The 22,684-nt window shown below is 39.8% G+C and overlaps 1 protein-coding gene across 1 annotated transcript in view; it reads left to right on the top strand.

Annotated features, from left to right (window-relative positions):
* Nucleotides 1-19,776, top strand: part of TNFSF11 (TNF superfamily member 11) — a 43,002-nt gene extending 23,226 nt beyond the window's left edge. Inside the window, exons 3-5 of the mRNA XM_037136673.2 lie at nt 10,009-10,054; nt 10,135-10,233; nt 18,342-19,776. Of these exons, the coding sequence (XP_036992568.1) occupies nt 10,009-10,054; nt 10,135-10,233; nt 18,342-18,760 (564 nt within the window). The 3' untranslated portion in view covers nt 18,761-19,776. The remainder of the gene's footprint in view (nt 1-10,008; nt 10,055-10,134; nt 10,234-18,341) is intronic.
* The last annotated feature ends 2,908 nt before the right edge of the window (nt 19,777-22,684 follow it).

Raw genomic sequence — 22,684 nt, 5'->3', positions numbered from 1 at the left:
GAAATGAAGGAAAGAAGCAGCAAGAGATAAGGAGACAGTACCTACAAAGGACTTCCCATCAGACTGTCAGCTGATTTCTCAAAAGAGACCTTACAGGCAACAAGGGGCTGGAAAGAAGTATTCCAAGTCATGAAATCCAAAGACCTACAACCAAGATTACTCTATACAGCAAAATTTTCATTTAGAATGGAAGGACAGATAAAGTGCTTCTCAGATAAGATCAAATTCAAGGAGTTCATCATCACCAAGCCCTTATTATATGAAATGTTAAAGGGACTTATCTAAGAAAAAGAAGATAAAAAATATGAACAGTGAAAGGACAGCAAACTCACAGTTATTAACAACCACACCTAAAACAAAAGCAAACTAAAAGGACAGCTAGATCAGGAGGGGAACCATAGAAATGAAGATCACATGGAGGGTTAGCAACAGGGGAGTGGGAGGAGGAGAAGGGGGGAGAAAGTACAGCAAATAAGTAGCATACATGATAGGTAGAAAATAGATAGGGGGCAAGAATAGTATGGGAAATGTAGAAGCTAAAGAACTTGTGACACATGGACATGAACTAAAGGGGGGGGCTGTGGGTGGGAGAGGGTGTGCAGGGTGGAGGGGAATGAAGGGGGGAAATGGGAGAATTGTAATAGCATAATCAATAAAACATTTAAAAAAGACACACGTCCATCTTCTCGGAGTTTGCAAAGATTTCTATACATCAAGTAGCGGGAGAGGGGAGAAGGATGTGAGTCCTCTGGAAGAATTTACATTAGCTACAAGTAAAGGAGGGAGAAAGTGAAAGGGGGCAGCTCTGGGATAGGTGGAGTCCACAATAAGAAGTGTCTACTCCAGTGTATGGGCTGTGGGTTGCACCTGGAAAGTCCACAGGCAACAAGAAGTGGAGGCTCCTGGAGTTGGACAGTGCCCGACTCAGAAATCCATGGAAATAGCCACCTGGAAATTAATCCGAAGTTCCAACAGACATACAAGGATGTAAACAGTCTTTTGTGTGAGCTGGTGCAGTTATTAACATGGCTAACTGTTCTGTCTCTTTTACTCTCTGGCCACTGCGATTTTAATTTAGAACATCTCAGAATTGTCTCCTTGTCGGGTCTTACAAACCCTGTAAGGAATGTGAACTTGTTCCTGAAGTGTGTAGGCAGCCCCTGCAGGATTTTTAGAAGAGAAGGGACTTGCTCCCATGTGCACTCTTGGTCTGAAGAGAGCAGGAGACTGGGAAAGGAGGTAGAAGGCTGCTACTTTAATCCTAATGAGATACGTGAAGCTTGAAGGAAAAAAGTGGTCCCCTGGCTGGAGAAGAGGGGATGGGTTTCTGAGCTACACACAGGGTGGAAGTCTGCAGGACTTCTCTGCAGGAATAGGAAACTGACTACTCATTTTCAGAAACAACACATGTGTGGCATTCATGTGCTAACACAGCTGATGAATGCAATGTTCTTGTAACTGGGTTGGAGAAGAATTAGTTGAAGGGTATCATTAAGATGTTAAAATAAATGCATTACATATGTTAACAAGTGTATGACCCTGTATTATATCTGGCAAACGGGGTGTTAAATCCTTGTTCAACCAGCCAGATGTCCCTGCAGCTGCTGCTGGAATTGTGGAGGGAGGCAGCCACCTGAGACCCTGGCTAGGAGCTGGTGCCAATGGTTTTTGAAGCATCTGGCTGTACAAATTGCTTCTTCTATGCTCAGATTGACGGGTACCACACGGATCACACAGTTCACATCACAATGCACAGGTGGGATTTTTGGTCTGATAAATCCAGGCTGCATCAATTTGACCTTTTCAGGGAATCTTTATGGCTGGGGATGTCATCAGTGAGATCTTAAATCTGTTTACACTATTTTTTTTTAAGACAAAGAAGGAAAAAACCCACTGCAGTCAAACAAACTTAAGACCCACGTAATACCATCACTCTTGAATTGAAATGTTGTCAGAATCTTGTTTGGGGCAGTTATCCAGCTGAGTCTGCAGAAGCAGGCTCAGTTACCACTTGCTGTAAATGTTGGAATTACCCGGAGTAAAATTTCCATAACTGCTCAAAGGATTTAAAAGTACTCATAGGTATTTTTATTCTTATATATAATAACCTCTCCTAAGTGGCCCAGACTTATCAAGATTGAGCAAATTCTGGGGTCTCTCTACTCTTTATGTTTGGCCAAAGATCCTAAAACATGTAGAAAAATGAGCATCAGCCTGGAGGGCCCCAAAAGGCTGAGGACACGGTCTGTTCTCTCTGTTCTGCCTGTCATGGCCCTGGGAATCACACCTCTGGTGTTGAGTTCAGGAGAAGCTGGAGAAAAGCAATGTTAGGGACCACAGTTACACAATCACATTGATCTTTTGTGTACTTTCTTTGCTGGAGGATAAATTGTGAAATTCCAACATTTTTCTGTGGGTGAAATAAAAGAGGAGATTTAAAAAAATCATTATCGTTTGTTTTCTGTCTGTTCAAATGTACTCTCGACAGCAAAGATGAAAAGTTAATGCGGTATAAATATAAGAATACCACAATGAGACAATTTTTTTTAAATGTTGTGAAATTTCCTTGTCTCTATTGTGTTCAAGACTTTGGAGTGGGAGCAGAAGACAGTTCCAAATCTGCAAAGCCTAGCTATGGCATCTCAGGCTTGTCAATGTTGGACAGCGTCCACTAGGTGGCAGTATGTTAAAAGTTTTCTTTTACTATTGAATTGGCAGCGATTTGGCTGCCTGCCAGTGGGTTCAGTTTTCCTTTTCGTCCCATTTTGAAGGGTGAAATGAAGCTATCATAATTTAGGCGCAAATTATGTTTATCTGAAAATGCATAAATTGTCCAAAAAGCCTATTTGTTACAGTGTGACCATAAATAAGTTCATTCATTCATGCGAATTTTCTTAGTAACTTATAGGTAATGATCTTAAGTTGTCCTGGGTAGTTGACAGAACGCAGAGGCAATTATTTCTGTCCCTTGCATGTAACAGATGCTTAACATGTTGTATTCTGAGAAGACAGATTTCTGGTCTTCCTGGGGAACAGGACGTTGGGTTCTTCTTAGTAGCTCTTAGCCAAGAGAAAATTGCAGGGAGGGCTTTCTGTCCCCCTTCCTCACCCTGGAGACTGTTTCTAGCTTCTGCTGGAGGCTGTTTGCTGGGAGTGTGTTCAAAGCTATCTACACTTCTGTGTGATATTGTGGGCACTCCGGTAGTGTAGATAACGTATAATTGTACTGGATGTTTATCCAGAGACTTACCTGATTAGTTTTTAAAAATTAATGTACAACTGGATTTAAAATAAGATAAAGCACTTTTTAAAAAGATCTTTTTATCTGAGTAAGTTGTTTAAAGGAGAGGAATCAGGATATTCTTTATAGTATTTCCCCAAATTAGATAATGAGAATATTCTGAATTTAAAGTAGCCAGAAACAATATCTGAATGATATGATTGGGGAATAAAGAAGTCTGCAAATTTTAAAACACTTAAATTAATGCGATAGAAGTATAGAACTAATGTGGAAAAAAAATATTAATTCAAAGCTTAAGAAATAAGTGGAATTTTCAGTTGGAGTGAATTTCAATATTCCTCCAGAAGGGTATTCAATATTCTTCCAGATAGATATTCTTTCATTTTCATTGAAAATGAAAATATTAATTAGGAGGGAATTCAAGAAAGATCCATGCTTAGATGTACATAGCAAAGTGTCTGATTTTGAGAAAAATGACAAAACAGAGTGGCGTTTGTGGAGTGAACTTGGAGATGTGATGCCCCTCCTTCATGCTCAGGACCTGCACAGCTTGTTTTGGGGGCTTCACCAGCCAAGCCCTGAGCCAGGGCTGAGCCCATTGTTTTCAGAAGCCCTGGGAGTTCTGAACCCATGTTCCCTGATGAGGCTCTTTTCATCGGATCCCCACTCAAACTTTTCCTCCTTTCTGAGTTATTACTTTGGGGAGGGAACCATGCTCTTCACAGGGTAGGGAGGGAAAAAAAGATACTTTTCCCCTCTGCCTTCCTAGGTTCTCCAGCTGGAGCCCTGCAAATTAGACTGACAAAAGACAGATGAACAAGAGAGAAGTGTGCAGATGTATATGTTTTATGTGACATGGGAACTTTCCTAAGGAAACGAAGATCTGAAGAAACAGTTAACCTGAATGCTTCGACTAGGTCTGATGAGGAGCGGAAGGGTGCAGGGCAATGTGACAGGACAGAGGGGCATGAGCTGAGGGCAGGGAACTGGGGCAAACTTGGCAAGGCCTGTTCATTCTGATTTGTCTCAGCATCCTTTGGTCTTAAAGACAAGGCTGTTTCTTTCCTCCAGGTTTGGAGAGCATATCTCTTACACAAGGGTCCAATGACCTACTTCAGGGGAGAAGGAGGTGGTCAGGTAGTCCTTTCTGCACATGCTCTTTCTCAAATTTGTTCAGCTTTGAAGTATTTAATATGGCAATGTGCCATTTTGGGGAGTAGCGTGTGCTGAACCTCATCACTGGCCACTGACACTTTTCTCTCAGCTTTCAGGAGTATATTTGATGACTGTGTCTTAAAAAGGGTTATGGGATTTTAGCTTTAGAAGAAGAGTCAAGTGACACAGGGTCAATTCCCAGCTTTATAAAGTGGTTCTTACTGCCTCCATTTCCCAGTCCAAAAAATCAGATTAATAATATTACCTAGCCTCTGATACTAATAAATATAAAATATGACCATAGAAGGGAAAATCCTTTGTTGGCTATGAATGTAAGAGATTATTTAATTTTCAATATGTGGAATAGATACAAAGTATGAGGGTATAATGCATCCATGACTAAATAGAGATGTCACCAAACAATTGTCCACGGGAACACTCAGTAGTAATGATGTTTCTCAGTACCTGCTACATATTAGAATCACCTAAGGGAGCTTCTTTTAAAAACTACCAAGTCAACATCTAGTTGAGTTAGACTGGCTGGGTTTGGAGCCAGGGTGCCCCAAAAGTGTAGTCTTAGAAGAAAGTTGTTTGTGGTTATTACCAATGCAGATTAATGATATCAATCTTAAAGTGCCAAATATTTATGGGTGGAGTGGGGATATAAGAACAGGTATTGAGAATTTACTTTTTTGTAGGCTAAGGTTATAGACATATTATTTATCCCCTTTTTCTCATGGAAACTTCTCTGTATTTCTGAGAGGAACTGCAATCAGTGGGTGCGCAACAACAGATGTGACATGAGGCAGCAGTACCTCATGAGTCTCTAGCTAGAGTTTTAATTCATCCTTGGTTATGCCACAGGTCTTTTTTTCTTTTTAAGCACACATTGAAAGTGCTTCTGAATGGTGCTGGTTATTGGATTTTTCTGTAGCAGAAAGGTTCTGTGACAGTTCTGACCTAAGAACTGCTGATTTAGTGGGCAGGAGACTTCCATTTCTGGGAGGGAGGGGAAAAACTTTCCCTACCCTCACTCCATCAGTGACTTGAGCCTGTGCTTTGTTGGCCTAGGTCTCATGTTTCAAGAAAGTCTCAGAGTTTCCCATCTCTGATGTCTTTTGGGGTGTGAGAGGGATTGCTGCTCTCAAATCGAGGCCCCAGGCCTGCAGCACCAGCTCACCTATGAGAAATGCAAATTCTCAGGCCTCACCTCAGACCTACTGGGTCATAAACTGTTTCAATATGCCCTCTGAGAGACTGTGAAGAATGCTGAAGTCTAAAAACCACTGACCTACCACAAAGCCTCTGTCCTTGTTTTTCTCAATAATAAGTATGTTTTTCTCAGTAGAAAAGCATGAAACAGGAATTTGTAGGCATATGACATACTTGACTTTGCTTCCTTTTCCTCTTCTTCTTTCCTCTATGATGTGGCAGAGCTAAGCTAGAGGGAAAACGAGGGGTGGAAAATCTCTGAATTACTCTCTCCTGAATGTTCCTATTCCAACTTTTTAAGAGATAATAATCAGGTAAACATATATTGCACATATAAATACATAAAGATATATTATGTTATAAATAATAAGTATACTATATATATCCATTATAAATGTATGAGGAAATATATGTATGTGTGCATGTATATATATATGTTTATATTTTACATAAATATATACAATTTATAGAGCTACATTGTGCATATATAAAATCTCTTTTGTAAATGCAGGAGAGACCAAACCAGGAAATTTCAGAAATCAGGATACCATTGGGAATCCAAAGTTTGTGAGCGAGACTTAGGAGATAGGATGTCAGCAGGGAAAGAAAGAAAAGTGGGCTGGTGTGGGGAGAAGAACAATGCCCAGGAAGGGCCACTGCCTTACACAACTCAAAGGGAATGGCATTTACCTAGACTTTCCTGTAAATGGTGCTCGAGAGTGGTGCAGTGCAGTGCCGTGGGTGTAAGCAAGGGCAGGAGGTGGGCCTGGATGAGCCTCTAAGGTTTCTTTGTAAAAGTCACTCACACTGTCATTTCCTTGGGACTTTAGAATAGGTAAATAAAGACAGCTGTGCTGTCTCCTCCAAGGGTCTTTACAAATGCAACAGATTCTCATCTATCTTGGGGCTCCTAGAGGTAGAGAAAAGTCAGTGCTGTCTCATTTCTAGAACCCTTCTAACTGTTAACATTTGAAGTTGCATTATTGCATCTCTGTCTGACAGTCTGTGTCTATCTATCTATTGTCTTCTTCAAAGCAATTACTTCCAGACACTCAAAGAACTTAAACTATATGGTCTATTTTTTAAAACATCGTGGAGGAGGGATGGTTAGTTAGCATGTGCGGTCATCCCAATGATAGAAATTAAGAGTCTCTCCAGGGCAAATCTAATGTTTAGAAATATGAATTTACAGACACTGCTAAGTGCCTACATGCATTTTCTCATTGAATCTTCACAATCACCATATCATAGAGTTGCTATTAACATCCTCAATAAAAGTAGATGGCTGAGCAGGGATTTGAACCAAGGTCAAGGCCCAAAGTTTTGTTCACTCCACCTATTTAATGGTAGCTAAGATCTTTTTTTTTTTTTTAAAGAAGGCAAAATATCTTTATTTTCATGGTATCCTTCTCTGGATTTAGTGCTAGGAAAATACAAGTGATAAAAAGCTTGCCATTACTTCCAATTTACTTTATTCCTCATAGCCAATAAAAAAGGTTTCTTTCTTCTTTATTTTGCTATTTGTTAAAAAAGTAATTTCTATTGTACTTTTTCCCATGACTATTTAGTCCCCTTACACCACCCTTTCCCCCAACAATCACCACACTGTTGTCCATGTCCATGAGTCCTTTTCCCTTTTTGCTCCATCCCTCCACCTTCTAACCACCCCCATCCCCACTACTAGCACTCAGCTGTTCTCCATCTATGGGTCTGTCTCGGTTTTGCTTGTTAGTTCAGTTTATTCATTAGACTTCACATATGAGTGAAATCATATAGTATTTGTCTTTCTCTGATTGACTTATTTCACTTATGTTCTTCAAGTTCATCCATACTGTTGCAAAGGGTAAAATTTTCTTCTTTTTTATGGCCAGGTAGAATTCCATCCTGTAAATGTCCCATGGTTCTTTTATCTGCTCATCTACTGATGAGCACTTGGGCTGCTTCCACATCTTGGAGAATGTAAATAATGCTGCATGAATCTAGGGTGCTTATGTTCTTCCAAATTAATGTTTCAGGTCCTTCACATATATTCCCAGAAGTAGGATCACTGGGTCAAAAGGCAGATCTAGTTTTAATTTTTTGAGGTATCACTATACGGCTTTCCATAGTGGCTGCACCAGTCTGCATTCCCACCAACAGTGCAAAAGAATATGAATTAATTCCTTTAATTCATATTCTTACCAGCACATGTTGTTTGTTGATTTATTGATGACAGCAGTTCTGACAGGTGTGAGATGGTATTTCATTGTGGTCTTAATTTGCATTTCTCTGATGATTAGTGACATTGACATCTTTTCATATGTCTGTTGGCCATCTGTGTGTCCTCTTTGGAGAAATGTCTATTCAGATTCTTTTCCCATTTATTAATTGGGTTGTTTGTATTGTTGGTGTTTAGTTTTGTAAGTACTTTGTAAGTTTTGGATATTAACCCCTTATCAGATGTATCAGCAAATACATTCTCCCATCTTCTGGGTTTATTTTGTTGATGTTTTCCTTTGCCATGCAAAAACTTTTGGTTTGATGTAGTTCCATTTGTTTATCTTTTCTTGTGTTTCCCTTGACTGGGGAGATATATACAATAAAAAATTGCTATGAGCAATGGCGAAGATTTTACTGTGTATGTTTTCTTCTGAGATTTTTATGGTTTCAGTCTAATATTTAAGTCTTTGATCCTTTTTGAATTTATTTTTGTATGTGGTGTAAGAATGTGGTCTAGTTTCATTTTTCTACATGTATCTGTCCAATTTTCCCAGCATCATTTACTGAATAAACTATCTTTAGCCCATTGTATGGGCTTGCTTCCTCTGTTGAATATTAATTAGTTATACAGCTGTGGGTTTGTTTCTGGGCTTTCTATTCTGTTCCATTGATCTATGTGTCTGTTTTTATGCCAGTACCAGGCTGTTTTGATTACTCTGGTCTTGTAGTATAGTTTGATATTAGGTAGTGTGATTCCTCCAAGTTTGTTCGTCTTTCTCAGGATTGCTGTTGCTATGCAGGACCTTTTGTGGTTCAATTTAAACTTTGAAATATTTGTTCTAGTTAGGCAAAATATGTCACTGGAATCTTGATAGGAATTGTGCTGAATTTATAGGTTTCTTTGGGTAGTATGGACATTTCAATGATGTTGATTCTTCCTAGCCATGCACAAAGCATGTGCTTCCATTTTTTTGTGTCATCTTCAATTTTTTTTCTTCAGTGTCTTATAATTTTCCATGTACAGGTCTTTTATATCCTTGGTTAGGTTTATTGCTAAGTATTTTATTCTTTTGGAAGCAGTTGTGAATAGGATTGTTTCTTAATTTTCCTTTCTGTTAGTTCATTATTGGCATATAAAGTGCAGCTGATTCTGGACATTAATTTTGTATCCTGCTGCTTTGCTGGATTCATTTATCAGTTCTAGTAGTTTCTTCATGGAATTTTTGGGGTTCTGTATGTACAGTATCATGTCACCTGCAAATAAAGACAGTTTTACTTCTTCTTTCTGATTTGGATGCCTTTTATTTCTTCTTGTCTGATTACTGTGGCTAGGACTTCCAGTAGCATGTTGAATAAGAGAGGTGAAAGTGGACATCCCTGTCTTGTTCCCGATCTTAAGGAGAACGCTTGTAGTTTTTGCTCATGGAGTATGATGCTGGCAGTGGGTCTGTCATATATGGTCTTTATTATGTTTAGGTTTGTTCCCTCTTTTTCCACATTGCCGAGAGTTTTGATCAGAAGTGGGTGCTGGATATGATTCATGTGAGCACGCATTCACTTCTTGGATCCTCCATTTGCAGGGTTCAATTAAGATACGCAAATGCCTACTCTCTTTACATGCTTGTGCTCTTTCTTTTTCTGACTCATGCTTCTAAACCCCTGTTTGCAGCAATAATTTAAGTTAATTATTGGTACTCTAAAAGCTGTCTGACTTCCATGTAGTACTTTAAACAAACTATGGCTTTTTAAAATAAAAAGTAATCACTGGGTGCTAGGCACCTCTTTCTTTCCTGTAGTGTTATAACACACATTTACTAATTAAATATACATAAAAAGAGCCTCTGTAAAGATGTAAGAGTGTCCTGTATTCTGTGGTAATTTTCATTTTCCTAAATAACTTTATCTCCATTTGTGTACCTGCTACACATTTTTAATTATGTTCAATTATTCTATTTTTCATAACTTACCTTGTCTTTTCTCCCTCTTATTGTCTGAAGTATTTTGATAGACATCTACTTTTTAAGTACATCAACATAATTGTTTGAGGTGAACTTCCAGATATCAAATAGCTATCTGGAACATCAAGGACTTTTACTCCCTATGATTATACTTCCAGCATATTTTAAAGGAAAGAGGATTATTTATGGTATGTCCAACAGTCCTGAATTCTTGTGTAAATAGATTTTTTCTTTTTATTTCAGGAATTACAGCATATTGTTAGATCTCAACACATCCGAGCAGAAAAATGTAAGTATGGCTCTGTATGAATATCTGAAATCTCATAAGACCACTACTCTTGGGGCTAACATGGTTTCTCTCATGTCCAGCTACAGTGGAAGGTTCATGGTTAGATCTGGCCAGGAGGAGCAAGCCTGATACTCAACCTTATGCTCATCTTACTATTAATGCCACTGACATCCCATTAGGTAAGTTGCATTTGTCTCTAGATTAAAAAGTATTTCAAGAGTCATTTATCAGCCCCATTTGATTACTCAGAGCTATTATTAGCCTGTTACCAAACTTTTGAAAACACTTAACTTCTAGATTTTAAAAAAAGGTAATTTAGTCTTCAGTGGGCGATCCACATTGTGGAAACAGTGATTCTCAATCATGCCAGAATGGACATCACCACTATATCACTTTCAGATCATCAGAGTGTGTTTATTTTAAATGATTGCCAATTGAGATTGCATAGCTGGGAAGAACAATCCCTTATTACACTCATCTATATTTACCCAAGCTGAAGGTGACACATCCCCATTGATGACCTTGGGTGTGCATGAAGTCATCCAGGTAGTCATATACTCAACCATCTCCTGCAGAGTTCCAGGTATGGGCTCTACAAAGTGATATTTAAGAGGCGATATTTCTCTAGAAAATGAAACATACTCCTCTTTCAGTGGACAGAGATCCGATCATGTTTTGGAAATGAGGAGGCCCAGAGCTCTGTGCCATCATGTACCTGAAAGCCGCAGCCATTTCCTCATGTAACCCTCACTCCTTACTTTTGGGATATTGGAGCATCAAAAAGATTAGAACATTATGATAGAGTAACAATTGAACATTATTGCTATTATTATTATTATGCCATTTATTCAACACGCACTATGTGTATCAGGCATTTTATTCTGTATTCATTATTACTACTTCTTGCTACAACCCTGCAAGGTATTTAATTATCATTCAGATTTTGCAGACAGGGAAACAGGTCCACGTACTTTACCTGCTCAAGGTCATGGTGGTAGCAGGATTAGAAGTTAAATTCCACTCTAGTTGATTCCTAAGTTTATGCTTTTCATGCTATAGGTTATTGTCTAAGTACCTCGTGGTCAATTGGATTTGTCAGAGGGAAATAAACTTCAAGTTCTATGTTCCTCTTTTTTCTGTGAAAAGTAGATTGATGTAGTTTTATTAGGAAGGCACTCTAAGTCTGACTGCCTGGTTTGTGGCCCCGCTGTGCTATTCACTGGCTATGTGCCTTTGTGCAAATTAATGGAATCATTTGTACCTCAGTTTCTTCACTGGGATAATGATAGTATCTACCTCATGGTAGCTAGGAAGATTTAATGAGGTAATGTACTGACATTCCTACGTGGAAGCTGACATTTAGTAAGTGCCCAGGGAGCACAATTTGTTATTGTTATTTGAGTTTAATTAAATAATTATACATATGCTGTTTTGTTATTTAAAATTATTTAAAGCAGATATTTCTTGGAGTTAAAAAAAATCCAGGTTTTAGTAAACAATTTTGAAACCACTATCTATAACACAAGCTGTGAAGTGATTTTTCCTGACTGCAGACATAGAAAGTGAGAAACCAGCTCTTTAATTTTCAGAAGATTTTCCTAAACTATTCACTCGTGTTGCAGATACTTGCTTCATAAACAAATTTTCTCTGTGCGTGTGTGTGTATGTGCCTTATGGTGGAGCTACACTAATTTTCTGAGTGTAAAACTATTTTGCATGTTAGCAAAGGCAATCAAATTTATATGGATGTATCAGCTGTGTGTGTGATGAAGGTACTCTGCATCTATCTCTTTAGTTCATTTTAAAGGGCATATGATAAATATTGCATTAGACTGTGCGCCAAAGACTTTTTGGCAATAACAAGCATGTTTTACTTTCATAGCTCTCTCTCCAGGCACCTAGCATCAAATCATTGCCAAAAAACAAGACAAAATTTCTGGTTATTTCCCAATGACTATTGAGTTTGAGACTGAGCGAAATACGATGGTGTATGCTTCTCTTTAAGAACATAGATTTTGCTCCTCTGGCTGAACCAACAGCCCCTTGAGTCCAATTGATCTTTATCTCCCAGTTTTGGAGGGTACTAGATATTTCAGAGGAAGATGGCTTTAATTTTGCATGTTCACTTTGGGCCTCTGCTTAATACTTAATCACACATAGGACAAATCAGAATCTTCTTTTTACTGACAGCTTGTGCATTGGCAAACTTTTTTGAATAAAATGCATTGAAAAGTGTTTTGTGAGGTCAGAATATGTGGCTTTCTTTGGGGGGGATCCTCAGGCTAAAAATTTGTAGATGCCTTTTCTCCAACCTAAGAGCCATGACCACAGGACTGGGGAACTGGGATGAGAGGTTATTAGCATGCCTCATTAATGATGGAAACCCAACTTTGCTATGGGAGGCCCTTCGGCGTGACTGCAGCATCATCTTCCACCTTGTCTCCCACTGCTGTCTGTTCAGGAGTCATCGTTTCACCTCTGTGCACTGTGGGTATTCCATCCTTCACTAGAACAGCTTGCCTCACTGACAATACTGTTTCTTTTCTAAGCCCACCTAAGTTTGATCCAAGTCCTCTGTGTCCTCTGGCTCCTTTGTTTCTTCCCTGGGCTGACCTTTCCTGATTGCCATTAATTTCTGGAGCTTTCACTGTCAATTGCTTCAACTGAACTTCATCATGTGACATGCAGAAATGAAAATGTTATATTTTTCATTGTATATGCCCAGTTCTAGTTTTCTCCACTACTGGTGGTTAGTGCCTTGAGGGTATACTGTTTGATAGAATTCTCAATTATGGGCAAAGGGAATGAGCATAGAAAGCACAACATCATTTACTGAATGGTTGATCAACTAAATTGATCAGTGAATGGATAAGTGAGTTGGTAAAAAGTTGGTAAAAACAGATGTGTTTTGTAGGAAATAACACTCCTTCCACCTGACTTTAGCTAACATTAGGGGTGGTATGTAGTCAGGGGTCTCTTCTTCTTCCCTTTCCAGTTCATGTTCCTTTTTTCCCTTCCCAGGCCATATCTCTGAGCCCTTGGTTTAACATTAGTGGACTTATCCCACTGAGAGGGTAGACTTCACCTTTGTCATTATTCTGCTCTCTAACAGCTGTCGTAGGAGATAAACTATAAGACAAATAACTGATTGTATAAGAATTGAATTCAGGAGAAGGGTGAGAAGGAAGGAAACATGATAATTTGAGGTGGAAAACATCTTTAATCTTGTTAGCTTTGCCAAGGGATTGTCTAGCTTTTTATCAGTCTGGCAAAATTACTGGTAGTTATGAGGATGTGAAGAATAGTCTTGTAGTCTCACCTTGACTCACTTGGGACTATGGGATGGCATTTACATTTGGGATGTTTGAATCTGGGATGGCCTGAGGTAGGACCTCCAGTAAAAAAGGACACATATTGTTGTGGGTCCTGGAGGCAGCAGAGCCCGTAAAGTCTTCTCAGGCTCATTCTGGCACCTTCCATAAATGATATGTGGATTTTGGTAAATATAATGTCCTGCAGGCCTTCGCTTCACAGGATTAAACATGAGTTGCCCCACTGTAGATTGGCCTCTGTGCATTTTTTTTCATTTGCCCAACCACCTGGTTGGTTCTTGGAACAGCCTGGTTTTGAGGTCTCCAGACCATATTACAGGCTGCCTAGTGGTCCTCCAGAAATAGTGGAGCATTCTCCTTTTTGTGGCTCTCTAGAGAGAGCTGCAGGTGTTCAAGGCTCTCTGGGATTGAGACTAGTCTGGGAAGATAGCCAGTATGGGTCATTGACTCTGCAAGGATCTCCCAAAATCCCACTGTAACCAGAGAGTTGCCAGCTCTGATGGATCCATGGAATCTACTTTAAGCCTAAGACCCATCATGGGCTTATTTGTTTCTTTGTGGGTGGCAGGCAGCAATGAATTTCTCTTTAGCTGCCTTGGCTGCAGAGGCTAACCCAACCCCAGTCTTAGACTGCTCAGCTATGTTTTGTCTTGTAAAATCTTAACAGACGCCAACCTTAGTTTAGCATATGTATTTACAAGATTTTTTGGAGGGTAAACGTGGTTTTGGACTTTCCACAGCCTAACAGCTTTCACCCCACTAGCTGATACATTGTTGAATAATATGTGTCCCCATAAACACAAATGATTGATTAATTTGGTATAGAGATATTGACAACTTTTTCTTCTTTTTGAAAAAATATATTTTATTGATTATGCTATTACAGTTGTCCCATTACCCCCTTCATTCCCCTTCACCCTGCACACCCCCTCCCCCACCATTCCTCCCTTTAGTTCATGTTTATGGGTCATAAGTTCTTTAGCTTCTACATTTCCCACACTACTCTTGCCCTCCCTCTATTTTCTCCCCACCGTCTATGCTACTTATTCTCTGTACCTTCTCCCCCCATCTCCTCCTTCTACTTCCCTGTTGCTAACCTTCCATGTGATCTCCATTTCTGTGGCTCTGCTCCTGTTTTAGGTGTCAGCTTAGTTTGCTTTTGTTTTAGGTGTGGTTGTTAATAGCTGTGAGTTTGCTGTCCTTTCACTGTTCATACTTTTTATCTTCTTTTTCTTAGATGTCCCTTTAACATTTCATATAATAAGGGCTTGGTGATGATGAACTCCTTGAACTTGACCTTATCTGAGAAGTGCTCTATCTGCCCTTTCATTCTAAATGAAAGCTTTGCTGGATAGAGCAATCTTGGATGTAGGTCCTTGCCTTTCATGACTTGGAATACTTCTTTCCAGCCCCTTCTTGCCTGTAAGGTCTCTTTTGGGAAATCAGCTGACAGTCTGATGGGAACTCTTTTGTAGGTGACTGTTCCCTTATCTCTTGCTGCTTCTAGGATTCTCTCCTTCATTTTAATCTTGGCTAATGTAATTATGATGTGCCTTGATGTGTTCCTCTTTGGGTTCACCTTCTTTGGGACTCTCTGAGCTTCCTGGATTTCCTGGAGGTCTGTTTCCTTTGCCAGATTGGGGAAGTTCTCCTTTATTATTTGTTCAAATAAGTTTTCCATTTGTTGCTCTTCCTCTTCTCCTTCTGGTACCCGTATAATTTGGATGTTGGAACGTTTAAAGATATCCTGGAGGATCCTAAGCCTCTCTTCATTTTTTAAAATTCTTGTTTCTTCATCCTTTTCTGTTTGGTTGTTTCTTCCTTCTGGTCCACTCCATTGATTTGAGTTGCAGTTTTCTTTCCATCACTACTGGTTCCCTGTGCATTTTGCTTCATTTCACTTAGCCTTCATTTGTTCATCTAATTTGTGACTAAAATCAACCAGTTCTGTGAGCATCCTGATCACCAGTGTTTTGAACTGATAGGTTGGCTATCTCATGGTCACTTAGAAGTATTGGGTCTGGGGCTTTGAGCTGTTTTTCTGCTTGAGCCATGTTTTGGTCTGTTTGCACCTGTTATGTATGAGGGGCGGAGCCTTAGGTGTTCACCAGGGTAAGGCAACCTAGTCTCTAGGTTGCGATGCTGTATGTGGGGGTGGGGTCAGAGAGGGGAAAAAATGGCACTTTACTCTGCTCTCTGTTGCACCTCAGCCTCTTCCACTGCTTCCCCCAAGCAAATTGGGCCTTTCTGATGCTGATTCCTGTGTGGGTGGGCTTGTGTGCATTCTAGGACCCTGTGGCTTTCTCCAATGAACTTTCCTGTGAGGGTGGGAGTCTCTCCCTGTACCTCAACCCCCACAAGTGTTTTCAATCAGTGTTTTGAGGCTTTATTTCCCGGTGCCAGGACCCTGGATTTCGCCATCTCTCTCACTCCCCAGATACTAAGCACAAATGTGGGACCGCTGCATGGTCAGCCAGCCACCTTGCGCACGGCGCCCTGTTTCTCAATTGCCGCCTTACTGGGTCTGCCCGTTGCCACCCCATGCCTGGGGTTTGCCAGCCACCGCCTGGTTGCCCAGGGTCTGCCTGGTGCCTCCTTGCATGCCCATTGCTGCCTTGTGTGCCTGGTGTTACCGCTTCCTGTGCCATGACCCCTCTCCGCTAGGCTGCCTGAATGTGTCCATTTTAACTCCTTGGTTGTCAGACTTCCATACAGTTTAATTTTCTTTCAGTTTTGGTTGTTACTTTGTTTCTGAATTGTTGTTGTCCTTATTTTGGTTGTTCGAGAAGTCACAGTGTGTCTACCCTATGCCTCCATCTTGAAGTCTTCATTTATGCTTCTCTGTCCAGAGAGAGCAGGCTTTTGTTGGGGCCTGTTTGTCTGTACCCAATTGGTGAATCCAAGTTGCTGGCTTCTTCTACTCTGACTCTGGACATCGCATATAGAGTAGCCAGTGTTGCCCTTGAGGGCATGGTCTGCACCTTTTCCTTGTGCACAGGGTCGGGGGTCACTTGCTGCCCTGAAGGATTTTTTTGAATTCTTGTTTCTTCATTCTTTTCTGTTTGGTTGTTTCTTTATTCCTTCTGGTCCACTCCATTGATCTGAGTCCCAGTTTTCTTTCCATCACTATTGGATCCCTGTGCATTTTCCCTCATTTTGCTTAGTGTAGCCTTCATTTTTTCATCTAATTTGTGACCAAATTCAACCAATTCTGTGAGCATCCTTGTGAACTGTGCATCTGATAGGTTGGCTATGTCTTGGTTGCTTAAAAGTATTGGCTCTGGTGCTTTGATTTGTTCTTCTGATCGAGCCATTTTTGGTCTGGTTGTACCTGTTACGTAGGAGGGGTGGAGCCTTAGGTGCTCACCAGGGCGGGGCAACCCAGTCTCTGGGCTGTGAGGCTGTATGTGGGAGTGGAGTCAGAGAGGGAGCAATGGCATTTGTGCTATGCTCTGTCAGATTTCGGTCACCTCTGCTGCTTTCCGCAAGCAAATTGGGCCCTTCTGGTGCTGGTTCCTGGGTGTGTGGGCTTGTGCACCCTCCAGGACCCTGTGGGTCTCTCCAACGCACTCTCTGTGAGCCTGAAAGCTTCTCCTGGCACCTCAGCCCCCACAAGTGTTTTCAATGGGTGCTTTTAGGCTTTATTTTCTGGTTCTGGGTTGCACAGTTTGTCTCACTGCCCATTTTTTGCCTGGTTTATCTGTGCACGAATGTGTGTCTGTGGTCAGCCAACCGCCTTGCATGCCTCACTGGGTTTGATGGTTTCCTCCCTGCACCCAGGTTGCCAACCACTAACTTTTCCTGCTAGGATCCCTCTCTGATGGCTGCCAACTCCACCACTTTTACCGGTCTGGATGAATGGTTTGTTGTTGTTGGACTTCTGTACAGTTCAATTTTCTGTCTGTTCTGGTTGTGTTTTTGTTTCTAAATGTTTGTTTTCCTTAAATTTGGTTGTGCGAGGAGGTACAGTATTTCCACCTACGCCTTCATCTTGGCCGGAAGTCTGGTATTGACAACTTTTAACCTAATGCAATACACTAAAGACCTAAGCTGTTAAAAACATTGGACACATTGCTGATTTAGAAGGTTCTTTAGAAACTTTCAGTGCTCCAGAACAGCAGCATGAGGATGGTTATCTCCACATTTCAGGGTAGGAAGGGGCTAAAAAGGAATTCTGGTCCATCAGGATGGTTCTGTGACACTTTTGGATCCTGTGAAGTTGTGAGGCTAGGGAGTGCAATGGCAGGAATGTTTTCTCTTGAACTTCCTGGGAGCATCTTTCCAGTTGAGTGAGCCTGGGAGGCATTTTGGATTGTTGGAGGAAGGGAAAATCAGCAATGAGAATAGAGTTCTAGGAATTTGACCTTTTGGTCAAAGTTACTGTGACCCAGACTTTCACCTCCTTTTACATACCATTTCCATGAATTGAAAGAGAAGGTGGAGTCTGTGAAGTATGAAAGTTCTCTACCTTTCCTTATTTTCTGCATCCTCTCTCAGCTGCCTTTGGCTTGTTCTCTTTCTTCAATCTTGAATGACTTTCTGCTTCTGTTGGCTGTGTTCTATTTCTCCTTTGAGTTCTCAGACTCAGTAGCAACTCAACAAAGTTGTTCTTGATCGCTCTGGGGGACCACCTCTTCTTCCTTTGAATTCCAATAGCAATTAGCTGCACCTTTCTTATCAGGGTTCATGACTGAGTTCCTACCTGAACACATACCATATTTATCCCTGGTGTACCCTGTAGGCCCCTCGAAGGCAGGAAAAATGAGTGTCTACCAGACAGCACAAAGTACATGTTAATGTATTTCTCCCCTTTTAGAAAATAAATTGTGAAAAGTTATTCTCCTGTTGGAACAATGACTGTTACGCTATGTTTCTTTTCCAACCTCATAGGATTGTGAGGATGTCCTTGTCATTGAAGAGATGGATTTTAAGTGATGTGCCTTTCCTCTCCTCAGGTTCCCACAAAGTAAGGTTGCCCTGGTACCATGATCGAGGTTGGGCCAAGATCTCCAACATGACTTTCAGCAATGGAAAACTAATAGTCAACCAAGACGGCTTTTATTATCTGTATGCCAACATTTGCTTTCGACATCATGAAACTTCAGGAGACCTTGACACGGAGTATCTTCAGCTGATGGTGTATGTCACTAAAACCAGCATCAAAATCCCAAGTTCTCATACCCTGATGAAAGGAGGAAGCACCAAATACTGGTCAGGGAATTCTGAATTCCATTTTTACTCCATAAATGTTGGAGGGTTTTTTAAGTTGCGGTCTGGTGAGGAAATAAGCGTTGAGGTATCTAACCCTTCACTACTGGATCCAGATCAAGATGCAACATACTTTGGGGCTTTTAAAGTACGAGATTTAGATTGACCGTTAAATTGTGGAGCATTATCATGTATTTCTTAGGATGTATGGAAACTGTTCTTTTAAACAACCCAAGAAAGATGTATATAGGTGTGTAAAACTACTAAGAGGTATGGCCCACATGGTATAAGAGGACTATGTCTAAGCTTTTGATGCTGTAGAGAACATGTGTATTTACAGCTAAAGGAAGATATTGGATGTAAGGAGTGTTACAGCCCGAAGGGCCTTCTTACTTAGTGGTTTTTTAATTTTCTAATGAATTCTTAGAATTCAACCAGATTGAAGCAATTATGGAAAACTGCATTTAGGCCATGAGAGGGGTTAATTCTCTGGATCTAGCCCTTACTTATGGCTACTGTGCAGCTGAAGTAGAGAGTGTGTTTGTTATCTAATTGCAAATGGATGCCCATCTGAAGGGTTATGTTCTTTTGAATTGTTACGTCATGCTGTAACCTGCAATAAATACTTTTTTTTCTAGTGAGGAGAGAGAATATATGTATTTTTGTATAATATCTAAAGTTATATTTCAGATGTAATGATTTCTGTGCAAAGTATTATAAATTATATTTGTGCTATAGTATTTGATTCAAAATATTTAAAAATGTCTTACTGTTGACATATTTAATGTTTTAAATGTACAGACATATTTATCTGGTGCACTTTGTAAATTCCCTAGGGGAAACTTGCAGCTAAGGGAAATAATACTGTTTGTTAATATTAATTGTATTATATTTCTTCATTCTTTTTAACTTAATAGATTTTTCAGACTTGTCAAATCCATGCAAAAAAATTAAAATGGATGTCTTGAATAATAAACTGGATGTTAGACACCATGTGCCTTTCAAATTTAGAAGTTAATTGACTTTAGAAAGCTGACATTACCAGAAAAGATACATAATGGGTGACTGGAATCTGTTTACAGTATTTATATAATTATTGAACAGGCATTTTTTCTACAAGTGCTGAAAATCATAAATTTTGTTTTTATTTTAAATGGAAAAGTTATAAGTGACTTATCAGCAAAAGAATCCCATTTTTTAATTTAGTGGAAGTTATTTTATACTGTACAATAAAAACATTGCCTTTGAATGTTAAAACATTTTTTTGGTACAAAAATAAATTTATAAGAAACTCTGCCTTGTGATTTTGTCCTTCTCTGTAATATCTCTTTTGCTCTGTGATCTTGTCCTCTCCAGTATGCTAATGTGCTTCTATCTTTCCAAAGGGAACAGAGAAATTCAGATTTAATTAAAATTACGAACAGATTCAATTAAATTAATGAGCCTTGGAATTTGAAAAATACTTTGTGAGGGATTTTTATGCAAGAATGTAGCCAGATAGAAAATAGAGGCTTCTTTTACTCAAAAAAGAAAATTTTACATAATACTTATAAGGAAAAAAATGTGTTTTGCACAAATTCATAATGCCTTGCAGAACAACAGTTTGACCTGGAGGAATCCTAGAACATTTAATACTTTATCACAATGAAGAAGGATTAACAGTAGACTGGATGATCATCCATATGAAAATTTATGTGGGTGAGCTGTCCAACCCAAGCTAGTTATTCACGAGAGAGCGAGAGAGGGAGGAAGAAGAAGGAGAAGGAGAAGGAGAAAGAGGAAAGAAGAAGAAGAAGAAGAAGAAGAAGGAGAAGGAGAAGGAGAAGGAGAAGGAGAAAGAGGAAAGAAGAAGAAGAAGAAGAAGAAGAAGAAGGAGAAGGAGAAGGAGAAGGAGAAGAAGAAGAAGGGGAAGAAGAAGAAAACTGGCTACTCGGGGAGGCACAGGAAGCCATAATTTAAGGCACTTGGTTATTTGTGGACAAATGTTTCTTGAAGGCTGTGACTGGATGGAAGAAGAAAAGAAATAGCAGATGTTACATAGAAGAACTTTAACAAGCAGAGCTTAGATGGAGAGACTCAATCATTAGCCAATTTTAATATACCTTTTGTTATAAAACTACTAGTAAATCTAAGGTAGATTGGTACAAAATATGATTTTAGTATTATATAACCCCAGGGCTGAGCCCTGGGTTAAGGAAAATTACTTTTGATAAGCAATTGGAGAATCTCTTTGCTCTGCACTGACACAATCTTGGATCAAGAACCTTATTAGCTGCCTGTGCTCCTATAATGTAATTCTGTCATTTTCAAAGGTGAAAAGCATTCATTTGTTCATTCCATGTTATTTGTTGAACACCAACTATGTGTATGCACTATAGCAAGCACTGGGGATACTGTAGTACTCTTTCTGCCCTAAAGTAGTTTTTGTTCTGGTGTGGTAAGTGATACAGGCATGCGAAGCATGCTGTGGGAGTAGTGGAGATTAGGACCGAACCCAACATAAGGGATCACAGAAAGTCTAGAAATGAAATCCATCTGGATAGGAGGGGGGCTGAAAGTCTCCAAAAGTGAATTTAAAATATCTATTACTATTTTAATTTATTGAAACTAATTCCCTCAAAGATGAGCTAAAACTCTAAGTCTAGGAATGGAAAGAACCTGGGATCTAGTAAGACAATACATGGGGGCACCAGGCAGACTTGGGAACTGATGTGGCAGGTGGTGTTCCATGCTAGGGGAAATCCTCTATAGAGCACCCTGACTGTAATGTGAACTTTCATATACATTAAAGGGATGTTTAGAGCTTTACTGTAATGAATCTATGACAATTAAATGGTATATATATATTGGCCTGTGTCTCAAGGGCAGCAGCTGTATCAAATGGATGTGCTGGGAGGTGTGGAAAAGGCCTTCTCTCCTAATCATGCCCAAGGCTTTCCTGGATCAAAGTAGCAGGATTCAAACCCTACCTTTTCCTACTTACAAGCTACTTTTTAATCTTGCTTGTTTTTCTCACTCACCCCCTTTTCTACTTAAACTCTTTGACATGTGTTTTGATCCTTTCCTTTTATTGTTTCCCTTTTCCCTCATAATCCTTGGCTCTTGCCTCAGAGGACAACTTAGTTCCTCTGGTTGTCCTTGGGGAGTAAGGAGGCTGCTGCATCTGATTGAAATGCAACCAGATCATGTCACTCTCAGGGACAGCTAACTAAACATGTTGGGGAGTGAACAAGATCATATCAGGAAACCACATACTGGATGCTATGGCAAATTGGATTGTTTGCTCACTTTAACTATTCCATTTCAGTGTTCTTCCTAACACATGCCAAATCTGAGGAAAGGAAAGCATTCAAATATAAAGTCATCTGTCTTCTTGAGTCAACTTACACAACTATACCAGAGTCAGGCACACTTCCATCTTTCCCAGACAGCACATATTTGTCAACTCTTGGTTAGTGAGGTTGCTTCCTCCCCACCTGCTCCTTTTCTTTTGTGACATTCATCACCCTCGGGCCATCCTGGAATATCCAGGGACCTATTTCCCCAGTGACATATGTGGGAATCTGAGCACCTCAAGCCTCACCATTTCTCAGTGTTCAATTGCTGATTTGGTTTGAGACAGTGATTTTGGATTATACTTGTAAATGTAGCAGCACAAACTGATTCAACTTTCAGTTCCATGTTTAGCCTGTTGAGTCATTCTGGGTTAGCACCAAGCATGTCTTTGCCTCATTTTTGGCTTTGTTAGTTGATTCTTTAGCTGCCTGGATATGAAATTAAAATATGTTTACCAGTACCTGCATTTATAAATACTAATTAGTTATTGATTCACATTATTATGATTTAGCCTTGTGTTGCATTTACAATAAGAATTTTTTTCACCTCAAATGTTAGATTTTAGCTAGAAAACAGAAATCTATCCTTTGGACTAATAACATTTTTAATGACACTTCTTGTAATTTAAGAGTTCTATTTTCTAATTATCTACCCTCATATTCCCTCTCCTCTGTTGACTGATTTCCTTTACAGGAGCTTGTTTTATTGCATCTTGACCAGTACTCTAGTTATTTGTGGTGATGACTTTGATTTT

This window comes from Artibeus jamaicensis, unplaced genomic scaffold, assembly GCF_021234435.1.
Source record: "Artibeus jamaicensis isolate MK-2021 breed Jamaican fruit bat unplaced genomic scaffold, CSHL_Jam_final contig_414, whole genome shotgun sequence".
In the NCBI taxonomy this organism is placed as follows: domain Eukaryota; kingdom Metazoa; phylum Chordata; class Mammalia; order Chiroptera; family Phyllostomidae; genus Artibeus; species Artibeus jamaicensis.
The sequence above is the reverse complement of the archived record's forward strand: the minus strand, read 5'-3'. Positions and strand labels throughout refer to the sequence as shown.